This window comes from Trichoderma breve, chromosome 6, assembly GCF_028502605.1.
Source record: "Trichoderma breve strain T069 chromosome 6, whole genome shotgun sequence".
Classification (NCBI taxonomy): Eukaryota; Fungi; Ascomycota; class Sordariomycetes; order Hypocreales; family Hypocreaceae; genus Trichoderma; species Trichoderma breve.
The window spans coordinates 3,482,008-3,504,827 of NC_079237.1; the positions used below are offsets into that span (position 1 = coordinate 3,482,008).

The 22,820-nt window shown below is 48.5% G+C and overlaps 6 protein-coding genes across 6 annotated transcripts; 3 read left to right on the top strand and 3 right to left on the bottom strand.

The window, feature by feature from the left end:
• On the bottom strand, positions 1 to 650 carry T069G_09971 (CFEM domain-containing protein; the record flags this gene model as incomplete). The annotated part of the gene is made up of 2 exons (XM_056177181.1): positions 1 to 368; positions 431 to 650. The coding sequence occupies 2 exons, from the start codon at positions 648 to 650 to the stop codon at positions 1 to 3; spliced, it is 588 nt and encodes a 195-aa protein (XP_056025659.1).
• Positions 651 to 9,146: 8,496 nt separating this feature from the next.
• On the top strand, positions 9,147 to 11,257 carry T069G_09972 (cytochrome p450 domain-containing protein; the record flags this gene model as incomplete). The annotated part of the gene is made up of 7 exons (XM_056177182.1): positions 9,147 to 9,600; positions 9,669 to 9,860; positions 9,937 to 10,071; positions 10,130 to 10,326; positions 10,393 to 10,532; positions 10,604 to 10,633; positions 10,711 to 11,257. The coding sequence occupies 7 exons, from the start codon at positions 9,147 to 9,149 to the stop codon at positions 11,255 to 11,257; spliced, it is 1,695 nt and encodes a 564-aa protein (XP_056025660.1).
• A 607-nt stretch (positions 11,258 to 11,864) lies between these two features.
• Positions 11,865 to 12,490, top strand: T069G_09973 (uncharacterized protein; the record flags this gene model as incomplete). The annotated part of the gene is made up of 2 exons (XM_056177183.1): positions 11,865 to 12,072; positions 12,168 to 12,490. The coding sequence occupies 2 exons, from the start codon at positions 11,865 to 11,867 to the stop codon at positions 12,488 to 12,490; spliced, it is 531 nt and encodes a 176-aa protein (XP_056025661.1).
• A 136-nt stretch (positions 12,491 to 12,626) lies between these two features.
• On the bottom strand, positions 12,627 to 14,424 carry T069G_09974 (GMC oxidoreductase domain-containing protein; the record flags this gene model as incomplete). Its single annotated transcript, XM_056177184.1, has 2 exons — positions 12,627 to 13,965; positions 14,048 to 14,424. 2 exons carry the CDS (start codon positions 14,422 to 14,424, stop codon positions 12,627 to 12,629), a joined length of 1,716 nt encoding a protein of 571 aa, XP_056025662.1.
• Positions 14,425 to 15,666: 1,242 nt separating this feature from the next.
• T069G_09975 (ankyrin repeats (3 copies) domain-containing protein) lies at positions 15,667 to 19,689 on the bottom strand (the record flags this gene model as incomplete). Its single annotated transcript, XM_056177185.1, has 4 exons — positions 15,667 to 16,667; positions 16,758 to 17,564; positions 17,610 to 17,763; positions 17,827 to 19,689. The coding sequence occupies 4 exons, from the start codon at positions 19,687 to 19,689 to the stop codon at positions 15,667 to 15,669; spliced, it is 3,825 nt and encodes a 1,274-aa protein (XP_056025663.1).
• A 1,546-nt stretch (positions 19,690 to 21,235) lies between these two features.
• On the top strand, positions 21,236 to 22,070 carry T069G_09976 (uncharacterized protein; the record flags this gene model as incomplete). Its single annotated transcript, XM_056177186.1, has 3 exons — positions 21,236 to 21,476; positions 21,541 to 21,930; positions 21,985 to 22,070. 3 exons carry the CDS (start codon positions 21,236 to 21,238, stop codon positions 22,068 to 22,070), a joined length of 717 nt encoding a protein of 238 aa, XP_056025664.1.
• Positions 22,071 to 22,820: the final 750 nt, after the last annotated feature.

The window sequence follows — 22,820 nt, forward strand, 5'->3', positions numbered from 1 at the left end:
TTACAGGGCAAAGGCGCAGAGAGCGGCGATGAAGGCGAGGCCGGGCAGGATGGTGGAAGCGCCGTTGGTGGGGGCAGTGGGAGCACCAGTGGTGGTCTTGTTGCCAGCGGGAGGAGGAACACCAGTGCCAGTGCCGACGGGGACGACGGGGGTGGTCTGGGCAGCAGAGGTGGTCTGGGCGGGAGCAGAGCTGGGGGGAGCGCTGGCGACAGAGGACTGAGCAGCAGAGGAAGACTGGGCAGCAGAAGAAGACTGAGCGGCAGAGGTGGTCTGCTGGGCGGGAGTGGTGTTGGCAGCAGAAGAGCCAGAGCCGGATCCAGAGCCAGAGTTGGCGGCGCAGAGAGCCTGAGTGGCGGGCAGGACCTTGTCTGTAGGGAATTGGTTAATAAACAAAGCTCATCTCATCCCAGATCGATCAGAGGAAACATACTGATGGCAACGTCGGTACCGCACTTCTCAACGACACAGCCGGTGGCAGCGCCCTGGACAGCGTTGAAGTCCTTGCAGATACAGGCGTAGTCGGTGGTAGAGCACTTGGTGTTGGCCTTGACGGCGTCGTCGAGGCAGGGCAGAGCGCAGGATGGGATATCAGCGCGGGTCTGAGCCTGGGCCAGAGCGGCGAGAGCAACAGCAACGAAAGCGGCCTTCATCTTGTCGGTATTAAAGTGTTTTGGGGGTGGGTGTATTAAGTTGTTTTTTTGTGAGTTTTTTGGTTTAGTGTTCAGACAACGAATGTAGCTGGACTGTGAAAGCGAGCGAGTGGATGGAGAAGAAGAAGAAAGGAGAAAAGAAAAGACTTCGGAGATGGAGGGAAGCCTCTTTATGTACTGTTGTGAGAGTCCGTCCTTCTTTCTTGTCCTTGTCCCGTCAAGGTCGAGTCAACCAACCTTGGCTTGAGCTTCCCTTGCCTTAGCCCGAGTGCAAGCCGTGTGTGGCTCCTGGTCTCAGCTGGGGCCGCACGCCCCTCCCCTTCGATCGTCGGGCCGGGGGTGCAAAATGAAGGACAAGGCTAGCACAGCACGGCCTAGCAGGGCCGAAAGAGCGACAAGGGCCGTCAAGGTTTAGCTTCAATTCACGTCCAGTGTTGATGCTGTTGATGGAGTTGGTTGGCTCTGCAAAGTACAGTACAGAATGTACCGCGATGGACCGAGCAGTACCGCAATGATAAGTACCTGGCGGCCAGTTCGTGGCGGTGCGCTCGCCGCCGTGGCTCGACGCTGCGTCTACCAGCGGTACAAGTACCTGGTGCGCCAGCTTGGACAAAACATACACACTACGGAGGTACAGGTAGACACTACGGAGCGCGACTTCTTCTCTGGGCAGCCACGCAGAGCATGGAGAGGAAGAGGCTGGTGGAGTGGGTTGCTGTGCCACACGGGCCATTCATTACAGGGGCTTGCCAAGTGTTGGTGACTTAGTTGTTGGTGAACTTTATGAATGGTATTGAGTCACTGAGACTTACTTACTCCAGCAGCAGGCAGACGTGTTAGTGAAGATTGGAGCGTGGCAAGCCAACCTCGTCCGGAAACAGGGGGGGCTGGCTGGGATGGGCTGTGGCCTAACCTCATCTGCTACACACGGCCGAGCCGGGCAACCCAGCGATCGACGGCCTTGGCTTTTGTATGGGGGATGACTGCAGCTGGCTCGGACAAGCGCTGTAACGGGTACTGCTGGATGCTACGACTTGCTGCTGTCGACGCCAGGTCACTGTTACTGCTACTGTACAGGACTGCAGCATCAATTGTGCCGACTTTTACGAGGCCAGTTTCAAGAGTTGGCCCAGGTGAGGTTGCATACATGCCCCAGGAAAACATGTGAATGCTCACCCACATCCAGCCGCGGATCGGGGCTTCATGCTCCCCCGTCAATGCGAAGAAGAGTCTCTCCAGCTACCTACTGTAATAAACGAGCAACGGGGATGCCGCACAACGACCCGACGGGCCCAGTTTGCCCAGCATCGCTTCTCCCATTGGCCTCGTGGCGGAAATTGCCAGTTGATCAAATCGAAAGAGCTCCAGCTTCACCAGATCCAATTGTTCTTCTTCGTCGGCACACATCACTGCCATTGGCCCAGCCCCCAAAAGCCCAGCAGCCCTGCCTCTCGACGTTTACAGTCCCAGATCTGGGGTTTTCATGTGCAACCGTGGTTGGCCAGCTGCAACTGCAGCGGCCGTCTTTTTGCCTCCGCATCGTGTGTGTGGTGTGTGTGTGAGTGGGCAATGGCAGTCACTGTTGCAAAAGCGCACGTAACCTTGCATTCGCGCTGTGGCTGGGGCTGCGACTCTATTTCACAGGCTATGTCATTGATGGCATCACAGTCAATGCGAGTATTTTGTGACAATTGACCTCCCAGCGGCCAGTGCTGCCATTGTTTGTTGGACTGGCCGACATCAAGAATTCATCTCAGTCTCAGCACAGCTTCTTGAGAAAAACGAGGTGCAAAGGACCATCCAACTTCGGTTTAGGTTCGGCCGAATTTATTGGCCATTGATGACTTCAGGTTACTCCCCCAGCTACCAACAGCTGCTACGGCGCTGTAATTCCTTCAGGTTCATCCAAGGCGTCCCCCTTCAGTGGCCACAGCGCCCCTCGACGGCCTGTGGCAAACCGTTACAGCGACCACCGGGCCCTGTAAGCCCACCCAGCGGCCCCCACCGCCCATGTACAGGGCAGGTACCTTATGCGCAGAATGCGGATCTCAACCCTCTTGGCCGATCCAAATCATTCATCTTTTCGTCAGCATCATGTCACCACGACGTGCCGGAAATATGCTCGGCGGCGTCATCAGGCTACCAGCACAATACTTGCGCCGGGCTATGCCGCCTTGAGTCACCCCAGCCTGCGCTTTGCTCGATTCTGCAGGCACACACACGCCGGTCTTCAGCCTGTTTTGTCTCCCCAACTTGCAAAAGAGCGCTACGAACTGGCGGAGAAACTGATGCGGCGCGCCCTCCTGGGAAAAATTCAGCGATCGTCGGACCTCGCGCTGCCCATTCCATCCACAAGCCCGACTTTCCGCCAAGGTTCGAGAAGCTAGCTCTGGCAAAGGGGAGGCTTCGAAACGAGGCGAACAATAGGCTTGACGGCTTGGAATGGGGTGGCGGCTCCACCAAGTGACGCTTGGCTCAGACACGGACGGGAAATGGGCAAAAGAACTTTGTGACTGTGGTCTATGACAAAAGAGAAACGGGAAAGCAGAAACCGCCTGATGCAGGAACAGGACTCGAAAGCGCGCATGAGCTGAGCCCATCAGCAATAGTCTGCTAGCCCTGCCGCTGCTCCTTTACCCAGACCAGACTCGTCAACGGTTGGAAAAAAGTTGGCCAAGCTCGCCGCCATTCCTCTTCCAAACCCACAACCCGGCTCTCAAAGAATCAACTCAACTGTTCGCTTCGCCAAAAGCTCCTCTACACAAGTCCCCGGCCTATCCCATCCCCGGTCCTGGTCAACCATGACCATGACCTCGCTAAGTCGAGCAGAGAGCGAATCGGGCTCGAAAAGTCCGGGGAACAGGGAGGGTCAGCGAGCGCTTGGGAGACAGGAGATAGGGCCTGAATCGCTCTCCCATCCATCGTCTCCTCGACGCAATTTCCCCCGCAGCTTCACCCCCTGACGCCAGTTGCTTATCCCAGGCGCCTGATCCGATGGGATCTCCATATGGTCCACGGCCCATCGGCTAGTTTGCTCTAGCCCTGGCTTTTTTGCAACTTGGCTACCAGCCAATCTCCAACATGTCAATAATATGCGGGCCAGCATGCAGCCAGCGCCAACCAAGTTTTTTTGTCCTTCTCGTTGCTTCTGCTCCCTCTGCCCCTGGTCTGGTCTGGTCCGCCATGCTTCGCTCCTCCTCCTCCTCACAGACTTTGCACACACTCCCCCCTCTCGTTCCACTAGCCCAGTTGGTACAGCTTCACCTCTCTCGAGCGCGCCGTGCCGAGGCCAATAGCGTGCGCATGTAAATCCCTTTTCACCATGTGATATTGGGGGCAGAGCAGGACGCGCTCTGCAGAGCATTTGATCTTCGAATTATTGACTTTCCGTTAATAGGGGCGGCACGAACGCCACCAATCTCTACGCCGTTTGGCGGTAGACTGTAAGGGATGGTCGGACACCGATCGCAATCTGATCAAAATTATGCTCTCCTACCGCGTGCATACCGACCCAGAACCAGAGATGACTTCTATGCGGGCCCTGTCCAGCGAGAGTCCACTGGTACTCAGTACATACATTCAGGTAGCCAGATCTGGTGGTACGGAGTATCGTACAGTCACGGAGGACTTCCGTCGAAGAGAATTGGCCCTCTCTTCCTTCTGGCGTGCCACGGAGCAAAGCCCCAGTCTGGCATGAGGCCATGACACAGGACCCGTGTGTGGGTAGTCGTGACTTGCTTTGATCCTTGCTATACCATGCCATCCATCGAATTGGCGAGTGCCGCAGATCAGAAAAACAGCCGATGAGAGCTTGTTCTCACGTTTTGCTTCAGAGATGCCGCTGTGCCCAATGCCCCTCTCTCCATCCATCTTGCCGAGATGCTACTTCGTGTAATGCCTCCCTGTCCCGTTGAGTCTCAGTGTTGGTCAGAGTCAGGCCACCCGCGTGCAGCCGGAGTCGGGTAATGCTCCGAATCAGCCAACTGACTCTTGACTCCAGATCCAGAGACGATTCAAGCTTGGAAGCTGCAGGGTTTGGATTTTTTTTAGCGGGCAAATCCACGGCGCGGCATCATTTCCGGGCCTGTCCAAGCAGCGACTGGTAGGTATTACTCGTACATACAGTAGGTGGTATTGCTCTCTGCTCTCACCAACAGCAATCTTACTGGGTACGAGGAGCAAAAGTGCTTCGCGCTACACGTTGGCTGGCGGCTTGAGCTTGTCCTCGTTTGGGTCCGTTCTCGCAGGATCTGCATCTTGAGCCGTGAGGGACAAAGATGCGATGCTACTGTCCTCGTGGCAAATGCTCTTCATGTTGCTATTCTTAACATAGGACTTGATCGTCAATTTGCACTGCCGGCAACCATTACAGAGAAATCATTTGACTCTCGGAGATTGAACATGCTTTACCTGATGCAGCCCGTTGCTGTCACGGTTTCAATTGGACGCTACAAAAATTGGCCCGAGAAGCCAATATCCTTGCCGGACTGGTGGGCATGGTACGGCCCCAATGCTGCTTGTGGACGGAAATTCAGTGTGGAGTGCACTAATAGTGCTGTGCCTCGTTTATAGTCTGTACGACTTGCACAAGGCCGACATTACCATGTGTTACATACAGTGTTATACCTTGCAGGGGGATGACTTCTGAGACGACCGTCCATCTTTTGGTGTTGACCAGAGCAGATGGGATCGGAAGCTTCAGCTGCACGGCTCAAACTCTATTCTGTTCTCTCTCTCTTTCTTCCTTCTCGAGGCGTCTACTCTGACTGTCAATCAACAAGGATCTCGATTCAGATCGCGTTCCTGAGCCGTTTTTTCCCGTTTATTGTCCGTGCGAAGCCAAAGTTAACAATCTGCATACGAGCAACAGGAATGACTTTCAAGGTCGAAGCGCCCGGACGGGCTCTACATGCAGCACGGTAGCGAAAAAATACGAGTCAAAGCTCCTTCCGGACTGACTACGCCCTTTTTGCGACGAAGGCAAATGAAGAGTACGAGATGAACTTTTGCTTTGCCGAGGAACGTTTATTACTGCAGAGGACTCCATGCATTTTGCACGAGGCCGCGAGCATCTAGATCTCCCTGCTCCCATGAAAATCAGGGGTTCAGTCCGGCGATGAACTGGTGTCCGGCGGCTGTGGCAACAGTCACAATATGCTTCCCCCCCTTACAGATGAATGGCGCTGATGAGTTGGTCGATCCCGTGTTCCCCTGGATGGGCGACACGGCTCGTCTTGCTGGACTCCATCATGCTGCAGGTGGCGGGCAAGCCACAGCTGAGAATACTCACATAGGCGGCCGCTCCCATTGCTTCCCTTTGGCTTTGGCCATCTGCACCTCCTTCATAGGATTCGCTGCGACAACCGACACTACTGCCAGGCTGTGTTGTGTGTGTGATCTCGAGAACCGAGACAGCAGGTGTGCGTATGTCTTGCAAAGATGCCCCAACACTGCAGCTGGCTCACCGATGGGCTTCCGTGACATGTCCAGGTGGTACAATCGGAGCGGGAGTGTCACTTTTATCGCCTCATTACTCCGAGAACGCGGCATGCTGTCTCAACATGCGAAACGCCTTGACCCATATATGGCGCCTCTAATTCGACTCCCTTTGTCTCGGACCAAGCCCTTGGAGAGTTCACGAGGATAATCTCGTACGCATCATTGGTCTGCAGATCGATGTGCGAGTTCACCTAATGTACGAAATACTTCATCGATGGCTAATACGATGAGCCCTTGCCGATGGCCCGAAGATTTCATTTGCCCTCCCTTTTTTCCCAGCCGTGTCCTGAGAGCCATACGTAAGCACCATTGATGCAGCGCTGAAACGCTATAGCCACACGCCCCCTTGGTGAATCCGAGGCTCTGGATGGGGATTGGGGGATGCAAGTTCTATTTTTGTGGTGGCGATGCGAGAGAGGTTGGGACGTGCGTCTGAGACATGACTTGGAAGGATTTTGTTGGCGTTGGGAAGGTGAGTGGTACATGCGGGATGTAAGGCGTAGGCTATGCAGAGCACAGAGTATATTTGTGCTTTTAGCTAGTGTTTTTTGCTTCTGGTGCGTGATGAGTTGATGGTTTGATGGTTTGATGGCCACGTAAGTTGTATGCATGTGCTTCGTATATGTAGAGATGTTGTCTTGAAAAGGGATTGATTGGGAGGATGTTGCGGTAAGTTGCTGGTGGCTGGGAGGAGTATCATCGCCAGTAGAAGGGAGTGCTTGGAGGTGTATTAGTAGACTTCATGCATCGATTGTGACTGCTCTCGTGCTCTTCCTGTTGTATTAAACCATCGTTATCTGGGGAATACTCAGATTGATGAGGTTCAGTATTGATCTCCATGTCTGCTGATACACTACTTTATCTCGGCGTCGAGAATTCAACGGATGGATACGATACAGATAAGGTCCTGCATTCAACGATGGAGTCAATGTATCTGTCTATAGTATAGTGTCCGAGAGCTGCGACTCCTTAAAGTTCTATCGAGCCTCGACTTGTTCGCCCATATGTGACATTCTTAGGAGTTCAACAGATGCGTCAACGCGTACTCTCTAGAGTTATTGACTTGACACTCAACACACCTGAGAAGATGATGGACTGAAGGCCGTTCAAATTGTTACAGTATCCCTGTTGAAGAGACGCTTATAATAATTTGATGAATATGAAAAGACTAGTTGCGAGGCAATTTGGAGATATGAACTACCGAGATGAAAACAAAGACTCGGGAGGACCATTTGACCGCGAAGATCGGCATTCTGAAGGATTCTAAATCATGTGTGTATGAACAAAGAGCTGAAGACTTTTTATTTTATATGGAGAATTGGCTCTGATGCATTTATGTTTTGCGAATTATCTTCCTCTTAGGGATATATAGGGTAGAAGATGGGAGAAGGCGCCCTACGCAAGTTTTGGCGGGGTTTTCGACTTTGGGGTGGCTGCGGACTTTTGACGATGCGCTTATTGATACACCGGACTAAACTTGAATCATTGAGAAAGTATTGACCTAGCCTGTCAAATTCATGGATTGTTAGATTTTGATTCTCTTCAACTGCCTGGGAGGATTTATGTCGTTAAAGAATATCGTTGATCAGGAATCGCTTCATGCAGCTTTCGTGCTCACAGACGTAGTAAATATATCACATTTTAAGAACTACCTAGCATTTGCCTTCAATTTCATCTAATAGATGTAAAAGAATCAGGTTCATTTACTAGATGTGAATGGACTACGTTGAAGGACTCCCATTGTTCGAGGGTGTTGACGCACAATCACTTGATACACTATGGCTCCATTCAGCAGTGCACTCAAAGATGGAGCGAATGTATCACATTTAAGTACTAAGCACATATTTACCGTCAATTTCATCTGCTTGCTGTATCTAAACTATGTTGAAGGATTCTTAGAGGATGCCGACGGACATTCGCTTGATACGTTGTAGCTCCATTCAGCTGCTTACCCAAAGATGTAGCAAATGAATCATAGTCGGTATCTAGTCAGCAACTACCTATCTTCGATTTTATATGGTAGATGAATGTCTATAAGTCTGGACACACCTACATTTCATCTACTACTGATTTCATTGGCAATGGTGGTATTAAGCTGGGATACATTGGCTCCTCTATCCCATCAATTCATATTACGGTCGAGGCTTTTTTGCGCCCGCTCGTTAAATACTAACGCGCACTTATCCCGGCGTATGTGCAATGTGCTGGTTAATATAAATAAGCCACAATATAGATTGACTTGCATTGCAGCCGATGTGCTTCAAACTATTGCCAATTCGCGAAATCACTAGACTTGGTAGGTGATGGCGCAAACATGACTCGGGCACTGGATGGCTTAAGATGCTTGATCGATCTGATCGCTTATCGGACAATTCTAAAAGGACTCGCTTCCGCATATTTGGGTGCATCGGTCGGCAGACGTCCAATAAGCGGAAAGATCGTCATGAAATCGGTGAAATCGCCCTCCAGGGTCGTATTTGTGTGGGTTAAACCTGCGCCGGCCCAATCCCAACCCCGAACAAGAGACAATAGTGCTGTAATAGAGATCAAGTATGTTGCAATCCATATTTGGCGATTTGCTGTTAGGTGAGAGCATAACAAAACGAGTTGCCGAGGCAGGTTTTTTTCCCACCCCATAGAATTCTCCAGCGGCGGATTCCACCAGCAGCGGTGAACGATTAGATGCATAAGTCCGCAGCAAGTCGCCCGTAAAACGATCGTATGTTTCGGTCTTGCATGCCGGATTCAGTCCAATCCGAGGCGATCCGGGCCCGGAAAACAAGATCGAGATTGCATTATGCGCTGTATAGCAGTAAGCATGTTAGCAAACGTATCTGTGTAACCACACCTAGGTGCGGAGTAACAGCAGCGCTATTTAAAGAATGAAGCATAAAGTACGGATCACGGCGGAAGACACCCCCTCTTCTGCCCAAGGCTGGGATCGGTGTGAGCTTGTTTTGCTTGTTGAACACTCTTTGTGTTCCCTTCTAAAGAAGAATGTCTCAACCGTTGGAGCTGGAAGGCCTTGGCGGTGCACTGTTCCCTCCTGTGCCTTCGTCATGGCAAGTTACGGTCGGTCTTTCGATGATTGCTGGCGTTGTCTCGCACCAAGCTGTCTTTCGGCCGGTTGAAATCGACACTCTCTTGTGGCGATTACTATTCATCTACATCACGGCACTAGCTGCTATTGCTGGAGGTTATATCCGAATCGGAGGCTATCAGATTGTGGCGGCGGTGCTACAGACCGCCTTGGTTGCAACAACATATACCGTTGGAGTTTTTACTAGCATCTTTGTGTATAGAGCGTTCTTTCACCCTTTGCAAAAGTTTCCCGGTCCATTTTGGGCGAGAGTCTCTCGGTTTTATGCTATGGGCCGAATGATTCAGAGCCGAAAGGGTTACGAAGATATACAGAAGCTCCATCAAAAGTACGGAGATATCGTACGAGTTGGTGGGTAGCACGACATACCTCTACTAAAGCAAAGTACATGTACCTATACTAAACAATGATTGACAAAGGGCCGCGAGAATTATCCATCAACCGTCCCTCTGCCATTCGTTCTCTTTATGGAGCCCACGCACAAACGTCGAGACCGCCGTGGTATTCGCAGACGTCGAGACACCCATCCAAGTCCTCGCTGATCAACACACGGGATTCGGCAGCACATAAGCTACGAAAGAAGATTTGGGAAAAGGCTTTGGGGTCTAGAGGTACGAAGACAGAAGAGAAACTGTCATCTCCCATCTTATAAGCTATTTGATTACTATACTGACATGCTTTGGAAAGCGTTGGATGTGTATGAATCACGAGTGCAGTCAAAAGTTGAACTTTTATTGTCTAAAATTGAAGAGACTAATGGCACTCCGGTCGATATGACAAAGTACTTTATGTATTTTAGCTTTGATGTCATGGCAGATGTTGGTAAGTGGTTGGTCTGATATGTTCCGCACATTACGATAAACTAACAGATTACTCACAGGATTCTCCAAAAATTTCAATATGCTTGAGTCGACAAACATCCATCCTGCCATCAAGGGCGTTCATGACACCATGTGGTTTATCGGGCTCCTGACTACCATACCATGGATGCTATACATGGTCGGCTCGACACCAGGATTGAATAGCCTAAGTCGTTTCTCTATATGGTGCCATGAACAACTCAACGAGAAGCGAAATGTGAGTCCATTTCTTCATCTTTCTTGATAGATTTTGATACTAATGATAGTCACTGTCTGGGTTTAGGTCCTCGCTAGCGAGAAGGAAAAGGAGCCACAAGACGTCATGTCATGGTTGCTAAAGGCCATGGATAACAAGGACCCTGCGGCACCACCTTCGGAACGGGCCGTTCAAGAAGATTCTCGTCTTTTGATTATAGCCGGCAGGTATGTCATAATAACTATCCCTTCATCTATATCTACCTTATATACGGGTGAGAAATGCTGATAATTTATAGTGACACAACTTCTGGAATATTAACAAGCGCGTAAGTCTTGTCTAAATAGTTTCCTCTCTATTTGGCTCACCCGTTTCTTGTGACTAACATTGGGATTTTCTTATCAGGTTCCATCTCTTGTTAACCAACCCTCGCACCTACGAGCGCCTCCTAGCCGAAGTTCAGAAGCAGTTCCCCGGAGGAATCAGCGACTGGACATATGAAAAGGCAAAGGCAATTCCGTATCTCGACTGGATTGTTTACGAATCGCTGCGATTGAGGCCCACAGCCGCAGCAGGAATGCCCCGAGACCTACCCCCGCAAGGCATTATGCTTGATGGCGAATTCATCCCCGGAGGAACAATCGCCTCGGTTCCCCCTTACACGATACAGCGAGATCCGCGATACTGGGATGAGCCGCTCGCTTTCCGACCGGAAAGGTGGGAGAACTGCTCGACTGATAGCGTTCCCTGGATTGCGTTCAGCCGGGGGACGTGGTCGTGTCCTGGGAGGGGTCTTGCTATGATGGAGTGTAGGATGGTGCTTAGCCGGATCTTTTTGCAGTATGATGTTACGCTTCCTTTGGGGATGGGAGGGGATACGTTTGAGGAGGATACTATTGATAATGTGGCAATGGTTGCGCCTGCATTGTATCTCTCATTTACTCCTAGATAACGGTTACGACTTATGAATGAATGAAGAAGCTATCTACTTATCTACTCTTCTTACTGCCATTGCCGCCAATTTACAAGTCGGGATTCCATAACATGTAAGCCAAAGCCAAGAATCCCAAGTAATTTTACTGCGTGATCATCTTACATGTGCTATTAATGTATCGAAGTTTATTCAGGGTATGGCTCTTTACCGTCGCATGGGTTCCCAGCTGAGTTTCATCTTTCAATCACGCAGTTATTGATGCGGACTTTCATTGACTAATAAAGGTTTAGCACCACTATAAAGATGATGAACAATCCTACAATCTTTAGCCTCAACGGTGTAAGAGAGTGTTGTCCGTTCAAATGAGTGAATTGAGTTGGCCTCAGCACCCTCGATAAGAACAATTTAACTACGGCTGTATATGTAATTCCTGTAGGAGTTAAAAAACTGAATAGAGAGGCTTTGTATCATATGTCTGATCTTTCTAAAAACACGTTGCAGGGTTGCTGAAACCGCGTTTGTATTGATACCCCACTGTGATAACCCCAGTCGACAACCATTTTAACCCACGAAACCTAGCCTTACACTTCAAACGCGTCTCACTTTATACTACAGCAACGTCACAATGGCCAGCGACACAGAACTCATCAATAGCCTCACGGCTGAGCAAGCCCGTGCAATTCTCATTTACTTGTCTCACAATCGTTCAGTCGCAGACAAAGTGAGCAAGTACGCAAAGGCCATGAGAACGCAGACTAGCCTCAGGGCAATATGCGTGCAATGTAACTCAACATTCGATCCAAATGACGCTAAGAATTGCTTCTACCACGATGGTATGTATGCGCCATTAGTATTCAATTTCGTCAATTGGCATCCGGCATATATTTGCACCTCCTGTAGCGCCTATATAGCCACTAAGCCCTCATAGGCGAGCTAGAAGTCTACGATGATGATGACTTTTGGGCAGACCATGATGAGGATTGTCATGGAATCATTGATACTGATGAGATGCGCGAGGAGTTTCCAGAAGGGTTTAAATGGAGCTGCTGCAATGAAACTGGAGAAGCAAAAGGTTGTCAGCGCGGCAGACATCAAGCAGACCCAGACAATTTGGTGCTAGATGATGATAATGACAAAAGAGACGAACATCCAGAGGACGAAGAAGAAAGCGACGAGAAAGACTACGAGAATAAAAGAGGAAACGGAGATGCGAGCCAAAATTTAGGGCCCAATAAACGACAGAAGTACTAGATTTAACTGTATTCTTGGTTTTAGCATTGTATCACTAGACTTTGCGCTTTGCGAGATGGCGATAAGACGGCTAAGTGCCAGGCACTTCTAGTTTTGCACAAGACACTCAATCTGCCTATTCAATCTAAAAATCGTCTCAATACTTCAGCTCTTTCACCATTTCTTCCGACACCTTCTGGGCAATCATAAAGGTCGGCAAAGCTGGAAACCACCCCGGGACCTTGGGGAACGAGCTTGCATCGACGACTCGAAGCCCATCAACTCCTCGCACACGAAGCTTGTTGTCCAGAACGGCATTGGCATCACCATCCGGACCCATGCGGCACGTACAGGTTGGATGGTGGCCAAAAGTCTGTCCCTCGAGCCAAGTTGCATCGACATCAGGATCAGAGCAGCTACCATCCGCCTTTAATCCAGTTGGGCATGCGGGTTCAACAACTTCAGCGCCGCTGCGTACAAAGTTGCGACGGATGCGGTTCATTGTCTCCCTCATGGCACTCTGATCAACTTTATCTCCGTCACTAGCGAAGAGATTGAAGTTAATCTCGGGTCGGTCGCGCGGATCCTTGGTACGGAGGCGGACGTATCCAGCTGTGTTTTGTGGGTTGCCTTTCACCAAGCCGACACCCCATGTACCTGGGGGATCTTTTGGCAGATTCTCATTCGTTTGGTTGCTTGGCCAGAACCCACGGAAAGGAACGCCGGCTTGCAGCAACCAGATGTCGTTATCTCCGTCAAGAGAAGCATTTGTCTTAAGCAGAGGGTAGCCGAGAACCAGTGAAGCGTTGATGTATGCTGCGCCTTGTGCGACAATTGGCAATTCCTCATTGTCCATCAAGTTCTGGCCCACGCCGGGGCTGTCGACTACAACGTCTATTCCAAGGGATTCCAGGTGGTCCTTTGGCCCAATGCCACTAAGCATAAGAATCTGCGGTGAGTTGAAGGCGCCACCGGAGACGATAACCTCGCGACGAGCTGTGGCATTGCGTAGTACACCAGAATCATCATCGTTATGGCGAATATCACCGCGATAGAGTGCTTTGCCCTGCAGGTATTCCACACCCACCGCTCGTGGTTTACCATGCTTGGGTTTGTCGAACAGAACGCGAGTAGCAAGAGAGTTGAGTGAGATGGTCAGCGGATGGTGTGACGCCGCGGTTTCTTGTACTAAATAGCGAGAGCTATACCGGGTACCGTTGGCGTATGTATGTAGGGCCAGACCGTAGATTGCTTCTTGAGTATCACGACGGGGGTCAAGCACATTGGGGTCTCTTCTCACTAGGTCCGTGAGCGGCTGCTTTTCGCCAATATCCTCGGCAAGAGCCTTCATGTAAGGATTTGTCACTGGCTGGGGCTTGCCCACGCGGTTGGGCATGGACGCTTGGAAGTAGCCTTTGAAGCCATGGCCGGGAGTTTTCGGGCTTAGATAGTTGTTGTGCTCGATTTTCTCAAATATCGAGCGGAAGTTCTTGGAACTGTAATTGACACATACAATGATTAGTCAAAGCATAGAAAGAACGAAAAAGAAAAGGGGGTGGGTCCAACGTATGGACTTACTTCCAACTGTCGTCACCCAGAAGCTCTGCATAGCTATCCCAAAGCTTATCAGGAGGAAGATGGACGTTTAATCCATTGATCATAGATGATCCACCGAGTGTGGCACCCCGAGGATAATAAATACCAAGAAGCTCAGAGCCCTCGGGAGGATCTGTCTTCCCAACCCAATAACGACCCTCAGGCGTCATCCAGGTAAGGTGATTGAACTCCAAGTTACGCGGATCACCCTCTGGATAATGTTTGCAGAAGAAATCCCAAGTTAGCCCCAGAGGATACCCACTTCCAACGATTGGTACGTCAGCTCCCTGGTAAGTGCTGTCGTCGCCGGCTTCAAGTAGTAGCACAGAGTATCCTCCTAGGGCCAAATTGGAAGCCATTGTACCACCTCCAGGACCACTGCCTATGACAATGTAGTCGTATTCATTTGTTTTGCCATGATGGTTAGCCGTAGAAGATGCAGGTACAGCAGCAACGAGAGAATTGAAGAACAATAGAAACTGGGATAAATTCCCAAAACGTTGAGAGGAAACCATCTTTAGTTTCAGCTACTTATCAAAGACTGAACAATTAAGCCTCTTGAAGAGGAAAGGCAACTTTGAGATTGTTGTGATGCGTTACAACTTACAACCGACAACTTATATAGACTCAGTTCGCTGATGCCAAGCTGCAGATCTTCGGCTTACTAAATTATGCTTATAATCCGGCAGTTGCTTTTTCCGCCAGAGACTGAATTTCCCGCATATTTTCGTTAAAGGGCTTACAAATAAAATGGTGGTTAACTACATGTGAGATATGAAACAAGCATCGGACTGATTCTTCACGAAGCATACACCGGCCGATCCGGAACTCTTGCCTAATTTAGCACATTTACCAAAACCCCGAACCCTGCCTACCTACACCCAGGCTTGTTCAAAGTCTCATCAATGGAAATAACGGAAGCCAAAGAGGTCATATACATGCCAGTCGGCCAAAATCATATCTCCGTATCGAGATGGAGAAAGCTGATGTCTCATGCGGATAGGACAACTGTTCAGTTATTACATGTAATCTCCCGGCATCTGCTAAGATCCATATTCTAATGCTTGGTTACAACTTGAATACCTTTCTTGCCTTCTTCGGGCTGTCCCGAAAATATGACAGCCTGTATTTAGGAACATAGTTCGGGTTGTATTATTAGTTCTTTTCTGGTTCAAGATATAGTGTCATATGATCAAGTCGATAGCAAAGGTCTCAAAGATACTGTAATGGAATAGAGGACAGTGTTTAATCCGGTTTTCTTGCGTTATGATATTGAAGCGTCAAGTCCTTTATGGATAAGTGGGGATACATTTGAGAGCGCTATGAATAGTGCATTAATAAATAGTAGCACCTGTATTGTATCTTATATTTACTCATATCTAGATCAATACAAGAATTTATATTCCATTTTGGAGGATGATGGCAATAATTTAATAAGTAGACCTACCGCTTGAAGAGAAGCACCATAAGGAAATAAATGGCTGCATAAGAATGTTGCTTCTATTCGGACGGCTACTACTATTATGTGCAACAAAGCCAATTGCAATGAGAATTTACATATTAGACTACCTGTACATACAGCTTCCCGTTGTTTTGGGGGTTCATAGGGAATGATTGCTCTGGTGATACCCTTCGTTGCGAGGTGGCTTCCCCCAAACACGTGGACGGGCAGCATTTTCAATATCTACGTACAGCAGTCGACGCTGGTGCACATATATCAATGCTTGCTCTTCTTCATGCAGTAACTTTGCGTCGGCACCTCTTTCGACCAAAAGCTGAATGAGCTTGATATCCCTAGACTCGATGGCGTAAGAGAGTGGCGTGCGTTTGCTTAAATCGACTGAGTTGATGTTAGCGTTGTAGTTGAGAAGGAGCCGGACGATAACAATATTTTTAGGTTCGGTTGCATGATCAAGCGGCGTGCGTTTGTTTAAACCGGGGGATTCGATAACAGCACCAGTGTAGAGAGGGACATTGACGCGATCAATATCGAGTTTAACACCGAGACTAATACCGCGATTAATACCACGATTATTATTGCGATTGATACCGCGATTGATAACCCTAGATTTAACTGCATAATGAAGCGGTGTATGGCTGTTTATATCGACCGAGTCGATATTAGCGCCGTTGTCGAGAAAGAACTGAATAAAATGAATATCTTCAGATTTAATTGCATAATGAAGAGGCGTGCGTTTTTTGTTATCGACCAAGTCAATAGAAGCGCCTTTGTCAAGGAGGAGCTGAACAAGATCCATATCTCCAGATTGGGCTGCATAATGAAGTGGTGTAAGTCCCTTTCCATCTCGAATATCAATATTAGCTCCTCGGTCTAAGAGAACTTGAAAAGTATCCCGGTGTTTCAATTTAAAGGCTGATAGCAGTGGCGTCTGATTATTGCGATCTCTTAATTCGATATCGAAGCCTGATTCAAGGAATAATTGAACAACTCGTACATCGTCCTTTTCCACAGCGGAGAAGAATAGTTTGGTGGCCATCTTATCCTCTGATATGGGAGTCGCTCCATGCTCGAGCAGTAGTTTGGCGATAGCCTCTCGTCTGTAAGTCATAGCATAAAATAGCGGCGTACCACCAATGTTATCTGTCACATCGAGACTAGCTCCAGCATGGAGAAGTGTCTTAACTACAGCCACATTTCCGTTCCAAATAGCATGTAATAGCGGCGTCCGACCGGAGGCATCCATGGAGTCGATTTCAGAAAGATTGCCAAACAGTAGTAAGGATAATTTTCTGCGCCAGCTGCGACCACCTCGAGCCAATAACTTGACAACATCGTCAAAGCCGTTTCCAGCAGCCCAAGAGAGGGCTGATCGCCCATAAGTCCCATCTCGAGCATTCAGTTCGTCATCATCGGCTATGGTAGATAGTATAATCTTTACCATCGCGTCAAGTCCAAAGTACGATACAACCATGAGCGTTGTGAATTGCTCAGGGAAGGCTGTACTTGACGTCTTTTTCCAAAAGACCGAAAGCCAACGCTCACAAAGCCTTGAATTGACATTACATAACTTCCAAATCGACTGCTCCATGTGCTCACTTATCTTGGTATGCGATTCTCGGAGATGTTTAGTCCAATAGTTGGCGGAATAATTGAAAAGAATGCAGCCGTTCGTAGATTCGGACTGATGATACCTCACGACGTGCTTAGCACCACGATCCGACAGGAGAAGGCAAGAAATGCAGATCTTCGCCAAAGTCTTGTGGGACTTATGCGGCAAAATAATATGCTTCCATTCAAGATCCGGATTGATGTAATCAGTTGAAAGTAATTGGGTATCCCGGACTAAGAATTCCCTCGCAGTCTGGTGAAGGAGGTAGACCCTCGATTGAATAACTGTCACAAAAAGTCCGCAGGTATCCCGTATATTCTCTCTCAAACGATCTTCATGTTTGATGTCAATATCATTACAAGACCGATGGTGCCTCTGGATAGACAGAGCAAATCCGAGTTCTTCTAACGATAGAGCTCTTTCAGCCGCTACAATGATATGCAAAATCCTTATAGCCTCTCTAGGATCGTAGCTTTTGGAAAGTATCCTGTTATAGGCTTCATCGACTGTCTTTGGAATATGGGTAGTAGCTCGAAGTATCCCGGCTTTGTCAATGTTTATATCGTTCTCGATAAGATCCAGAGTGAGATGAACCCAAAGATAAGTCCTGTTGGGTACTCTCATAAGCTGTTCCAACAATGTATGTCGTTCATTTTGGTCTAATTTCAATCGCTCGCCAATATCCTCTACCCTGGCCCTGATATATATGTCAATCTCTGCGGCGATCTTTTTCATTTCTTCTTCACTCTCTCCGCTTAGATGGATAATGGGCATTCCAGAGACTTGTAGCGGTTGGAAGCCCTGTCGTATGTTGCCGAACGGCCTGCTTGTTACTAGAAATTTCAACTTGAGATTCAAGCGGCTATCAGGGCCATATAGCTTGCACAGTGCTTTAGCAAGCTGAGACCGTCCGTGGTCATCACACTCATCAATTGCGTCAAGAATACAAATGATTTCCCCAGCGTGTACATCTTCGGCTGCGAGGAGAAGGATATGCCATAGATCGCTGAATGAACTAAGGAACCGCTCCCCGCCAGCTTCAACTTGATTGACGATGGCTTCAGTGAACAAGGCAGGATTCTGCTGAAACAGCTGGTATATAATGCAACAGAGAGCACTGGTAATGCTTTTCTGATCTTCAAAATCATCTTTAAAAAAGAAATAGCACACCGTTGTTTTTGGCGTAGTCAAAACGATGCTGTCGACTAAGTATTTCACCAGGACTGACTTGCCGCATCCTGGGTCAGCAGAGACCCAAAGGAGTCTCGAAGCAGGGCTATCTCTCCAATCTTGGAAGAGTTGGTGCTGAATAAACCATTCGCATGTTCCGACTACTCTGTCTGGGTTTCGGTCTTTCCGATCTCGGTAGGGTGAGGTATTGAGTTTTTTCATTATCTCCAACTCTCTCGTTCCAAACTGTCTCGTCTTTCGATACTCAGAGTTATCCTGTGAATGCTGAGGCAAGCTTGTTGGTAAGGAAATAGCTACCGCCGATCTATGAATGGTCGTGATCGGATTTGAAGTGTAGCACTCGCCTATGTGCCAATATTCTAAGAAGGCTTTGGCAGCCGCCGCCGCCGTGGCAGCTGCATAAGCTTGCCATGTTTTGTTCTTGTGACTGTCCGCGTAGTCACACACGCCTTTGATGACCAGAGCGGCAGGAAACGTCTCCCATACTCCCGCGCCCTCCATTTCAAAAGCGATCACTTCATCGCGAGCAGAAATCCTATCTCGATCTTCTCCAGATCTCATCACGGTATCTCCCGTGGCCACAAGCCCAAAGTTAACAACGGGCTGGGATTCGTTTGATGAATGTAGCAGCCTGGAGCGAGGCCTTGGATCTAGTTCGCTGCATCCAAGCTCATCACAACTCGCTCTCGTAGCCGACGAACACAAATAATCTCGATTATTAGTACATATCACACATGGCGATGGAGGTTGATGCATGTGGAGATGATTCGGGCTGAATAATTGATCCTTTTCTGGTCCAGGATACGGTATCGCAAGATCAGATCGCTGACGCAATAATCGAAGATGCCCCAACATTTTATTCTGCAACTGGTCTCGACCCTGGCCTGTTTGTAGCTTGGCTAAAGCCGCACGAACTTCAGGTCTAGGCCTCGGTAGGTTTTCCACAGGTGTGTCTTTTCGCACAAAGGTATAAGGCAATCGCCTCCCGAGATCGTATTGAACTAGCCCTTCACTGATGACAACATCACCCAGTATGAGTTCACCCGCCGGCCCAAAAGGCGCACCACCACAAATCCCGACCACAAGTGCAAGCTGAATCCCACGAAAGCTGGTGTGAAGATTGGCGGCTGCAACGGCAGCGGCAACCTTTCCTATGTTGGGCATGTGCACAAGAACAACGTTGTGAGGTCCAAGCACACCCAGCGAGTAAGCGTTTGTGTCTGCTGGGTCTTTGCCATACTTTTCAGCGTCCCATTGAGCATCAAATAGTCCTTGGAGGATGCTTGCCTCCAGCGGCAAAGCACAAAGAACGGCGATCTTGAACTCATACCGACTGCTCGGCGGGGTGTGAGTATTGGGCATTAGCTAGATCTGTTAACAAGGTGCCAATACAGAATGGTGAGAAGTAGTAAATTCGTGATGAAACGCGTTTATATTGTTGAGATTTACTTAGGCATCAATAACGTTGTAAGAACGAGGCTCTGGGACAACACAGCCTGAATTGGCCCTCGCCCAATGAGGAGCAGTCGGACGTGACTTGTAAATACTGAAGTACCGCGACGTGATAAGCCGCATTTGTCCAATAACTGCTTATTTAAGGCAACCTCAGTCAATCTGCCACTCGCGCGTGTTCATTGGAGTATTCGCTGGTCAGCCTACGAGGCAGGGCAAAGCGATAAGGATTTCTCCGTATAAGCCACCATTTATTCTCAACAACCCAGCATACATAATGAGATTGTAGGCAGTTTTCTTGAGGCAGTTAAAACGTCATGCTATGATAATTAGTTTAATAACGCCAATCAATAGCTCTTTCGCAGCAGCTTGGATATATAGGGGCAAGATAACTATTGAACTGCCTACATACTCAGTTCTTCCTCACGCAGTTTCATAAATATCTGTAGCTTCGGCGCAGATTGACAACGCTTGCTTAGAAAGCTCCCCGTAGTCTACTATATACTTCTTATTAATCATCCCGGCCTTTAATTCCGCAATGATGTTGTCGCGAAGCTTTTTCTCAATCTGACGCATAGAAATGATTGCTTTAATTTTCCCCTCTTATCAGCATGTAGCGCACAGTTTAGTGACACAATATGGCACACTAACCATTGGGCAGACGATTCAGAGGAATATCTGTCCTGGCAGTTAAATTGTTCAACTTGACTATTATATCAGAAATCGTCTTCTCTAAGTTTTTAGCGCCGTCGCCAGACTTGGAGCGGCTTGCGGTGAACGCTGAAAAGAAAGACCCTCTCGATCGGGAGGTTTCTTGGAGAATGGATTTGCTCTCGTAGAAGTCGACTTTGATCTGCGCCAGGATATCCAAGGCGCCGATGGACTCTGTAGATCCGCTCACATGAAGCGTTTTGCGCTGTGGAGGCATTGAGAGTGGCAGTTAAGGAACCGTGGTTGAATGGTGCTAGAGATTTGTCAAGTTTAAGAATACACGTATTCGGTCAGCCGTTGAACTGAATATTAGCGCCAACTGCCGCCTGTACTCTGAAAGTATTAGTTACAGGCACTTGAATGCTTGTTATGCGACTATTCGGTTTAGCTGCTGACGTCCTGTGTTGCATTAGAATGAACCAGCTGTAATACTATCGGCTATGCGGTATATATAAGCCTTAGGCGTCAATTTGGGCACCCTTGCAAGCAAAAACAAAGACGATTTCTCAGTAAGCCTACGGATCGCATAGCCTCACTTCAGATGAGGCTGAGGCCCGGCAATCAATCCTGCATTGCAGCACCGTGCTCGAATGGTGTTGTGGGCCTGATCACTGGCATATAGTCGCAAAAGACTAGCGATTGGTCTATTTAGCCTTTCGTAGAGTTGTTGAATACGTTTCTACGTTCTTGTGTCCGATTTTGAACTCTAGAAGTGTTGTTGAGTCCATCTTGCCACATTCGCGCGATGGCGGCTCCTAAAGCTGACGGGGTAATCACCGGAGATATGAACTATGAGCAGCGTCTCTTCCAATACACATTGAGCACAGGGGCAGAAGAGCCTCACTTTATAATGTTCCGAGGTCTGCAAAGACTCAACATCATCCAGTTACAAATTGAACTCGCAAAAATAAAGAAGCTATCCTCGGAAACCAAGCAGTTGTCAAAAACTAAGAGTGAAGAATTGACGAAACTTCTTCACGACTATAGTAAGATGTTCACGTTCCTTAGTTGTATCATTAATTGAACTACCAAGATTAAACTATACGGCAGCCAACGCCATCCGCGACTACGAGTACCTCAACACACTAATCCCCATCACCGGATCTCAAGCCCGAAACCAGCGCCTCGACATTGAGCAAGCATTTGCCGAAGTGGGAAACCTATCCGAAGACCCAGGAACTTACCGTCGACTGCCGGACACCTCGATGCTAGCCAGCGACCCACTTCGCGATATTCTCAAAGCTGTCCTACCAAAGTCTCTGACATATACCAAGAGAGAGATACAGCGACGGACACCAGAGTTCCTTGAGGGCCAGCCGCCTGTTGAAGTCTCGGGGTTTGTGGACAAGTTGGCACGGTTTATCGTTGCGTTTATTGGCGGTGCGGCGCTTGTGGTACCGATGTTGATTATGAGATTGCCTGAGGTCACATTAACAAAGAGTTTGGTTACGGTGTCAGTTGCAGTGTTGCTGTTTGCGGTGGTTCTGTCACTAGTTCTGAGGGCATCTAACACGGACACAATGGTATCTACAGCGACATATGCCGCAGTTTTGGTAGTCTTTGTGGGAACAACATCATAAGTACTAATAATAAATTACAAGGCAAATATCTGTAATTTGTAAGTTGATGATGGCTTGATACAGTAGTCCCAAGTGTAGCCAACTAGAAGGGCGTTAGAAGTTCCATTGCCTCTGCCACACCATCATTCTCCACTACCAAAATATCTAGTCAACTAGTTTCCGCTCAAGTGCCACCGCCCAGCTCTTTCGCCTCTGCTAAATATAATTACTCCGATGAATCCCCTTTTAATTCTCCATTTCCCAGATGAAAACTTGCCCAATAACCTCTGCACTATGCTTATTGCGCAGAGCCCCCGCTAAGCCCACCATGGAACAATCCCCGATTTTTTGCCCAAATAAACCGACGTCATCTGCTGGCGACTCATGCAAAGTGGGCAGGAGGTGGGGAAGGAGGGGTTCAGAGGGGTCACGGATGGACTTGCCTGCGCTGAGCCAAAAGCCTCAGTGCGGCAAGAGTTGCCATATTTTGGTAAATGGGCTCACCGTTGCTTCTTGCCGTTTCTGTTTTGCATTACAGCTTATGGCATGATGATTGTTTAGGTAGTCACGATAGAGTTAATAGGTAATTGCTGGATGGCGAATTTGGGACATCTGCATTAATAATGATTCGCAATTGGGTGGATGAGTTACGTATAGATGCAAATTGACAGAGTATAAATATCCCTTTGGAGCTTCGCTTCTTTTCCAAGCTCCAATTCAATCTATACCCATCTCTTCTCGTATTTTTCATTCTTCTTAACAACAACAACA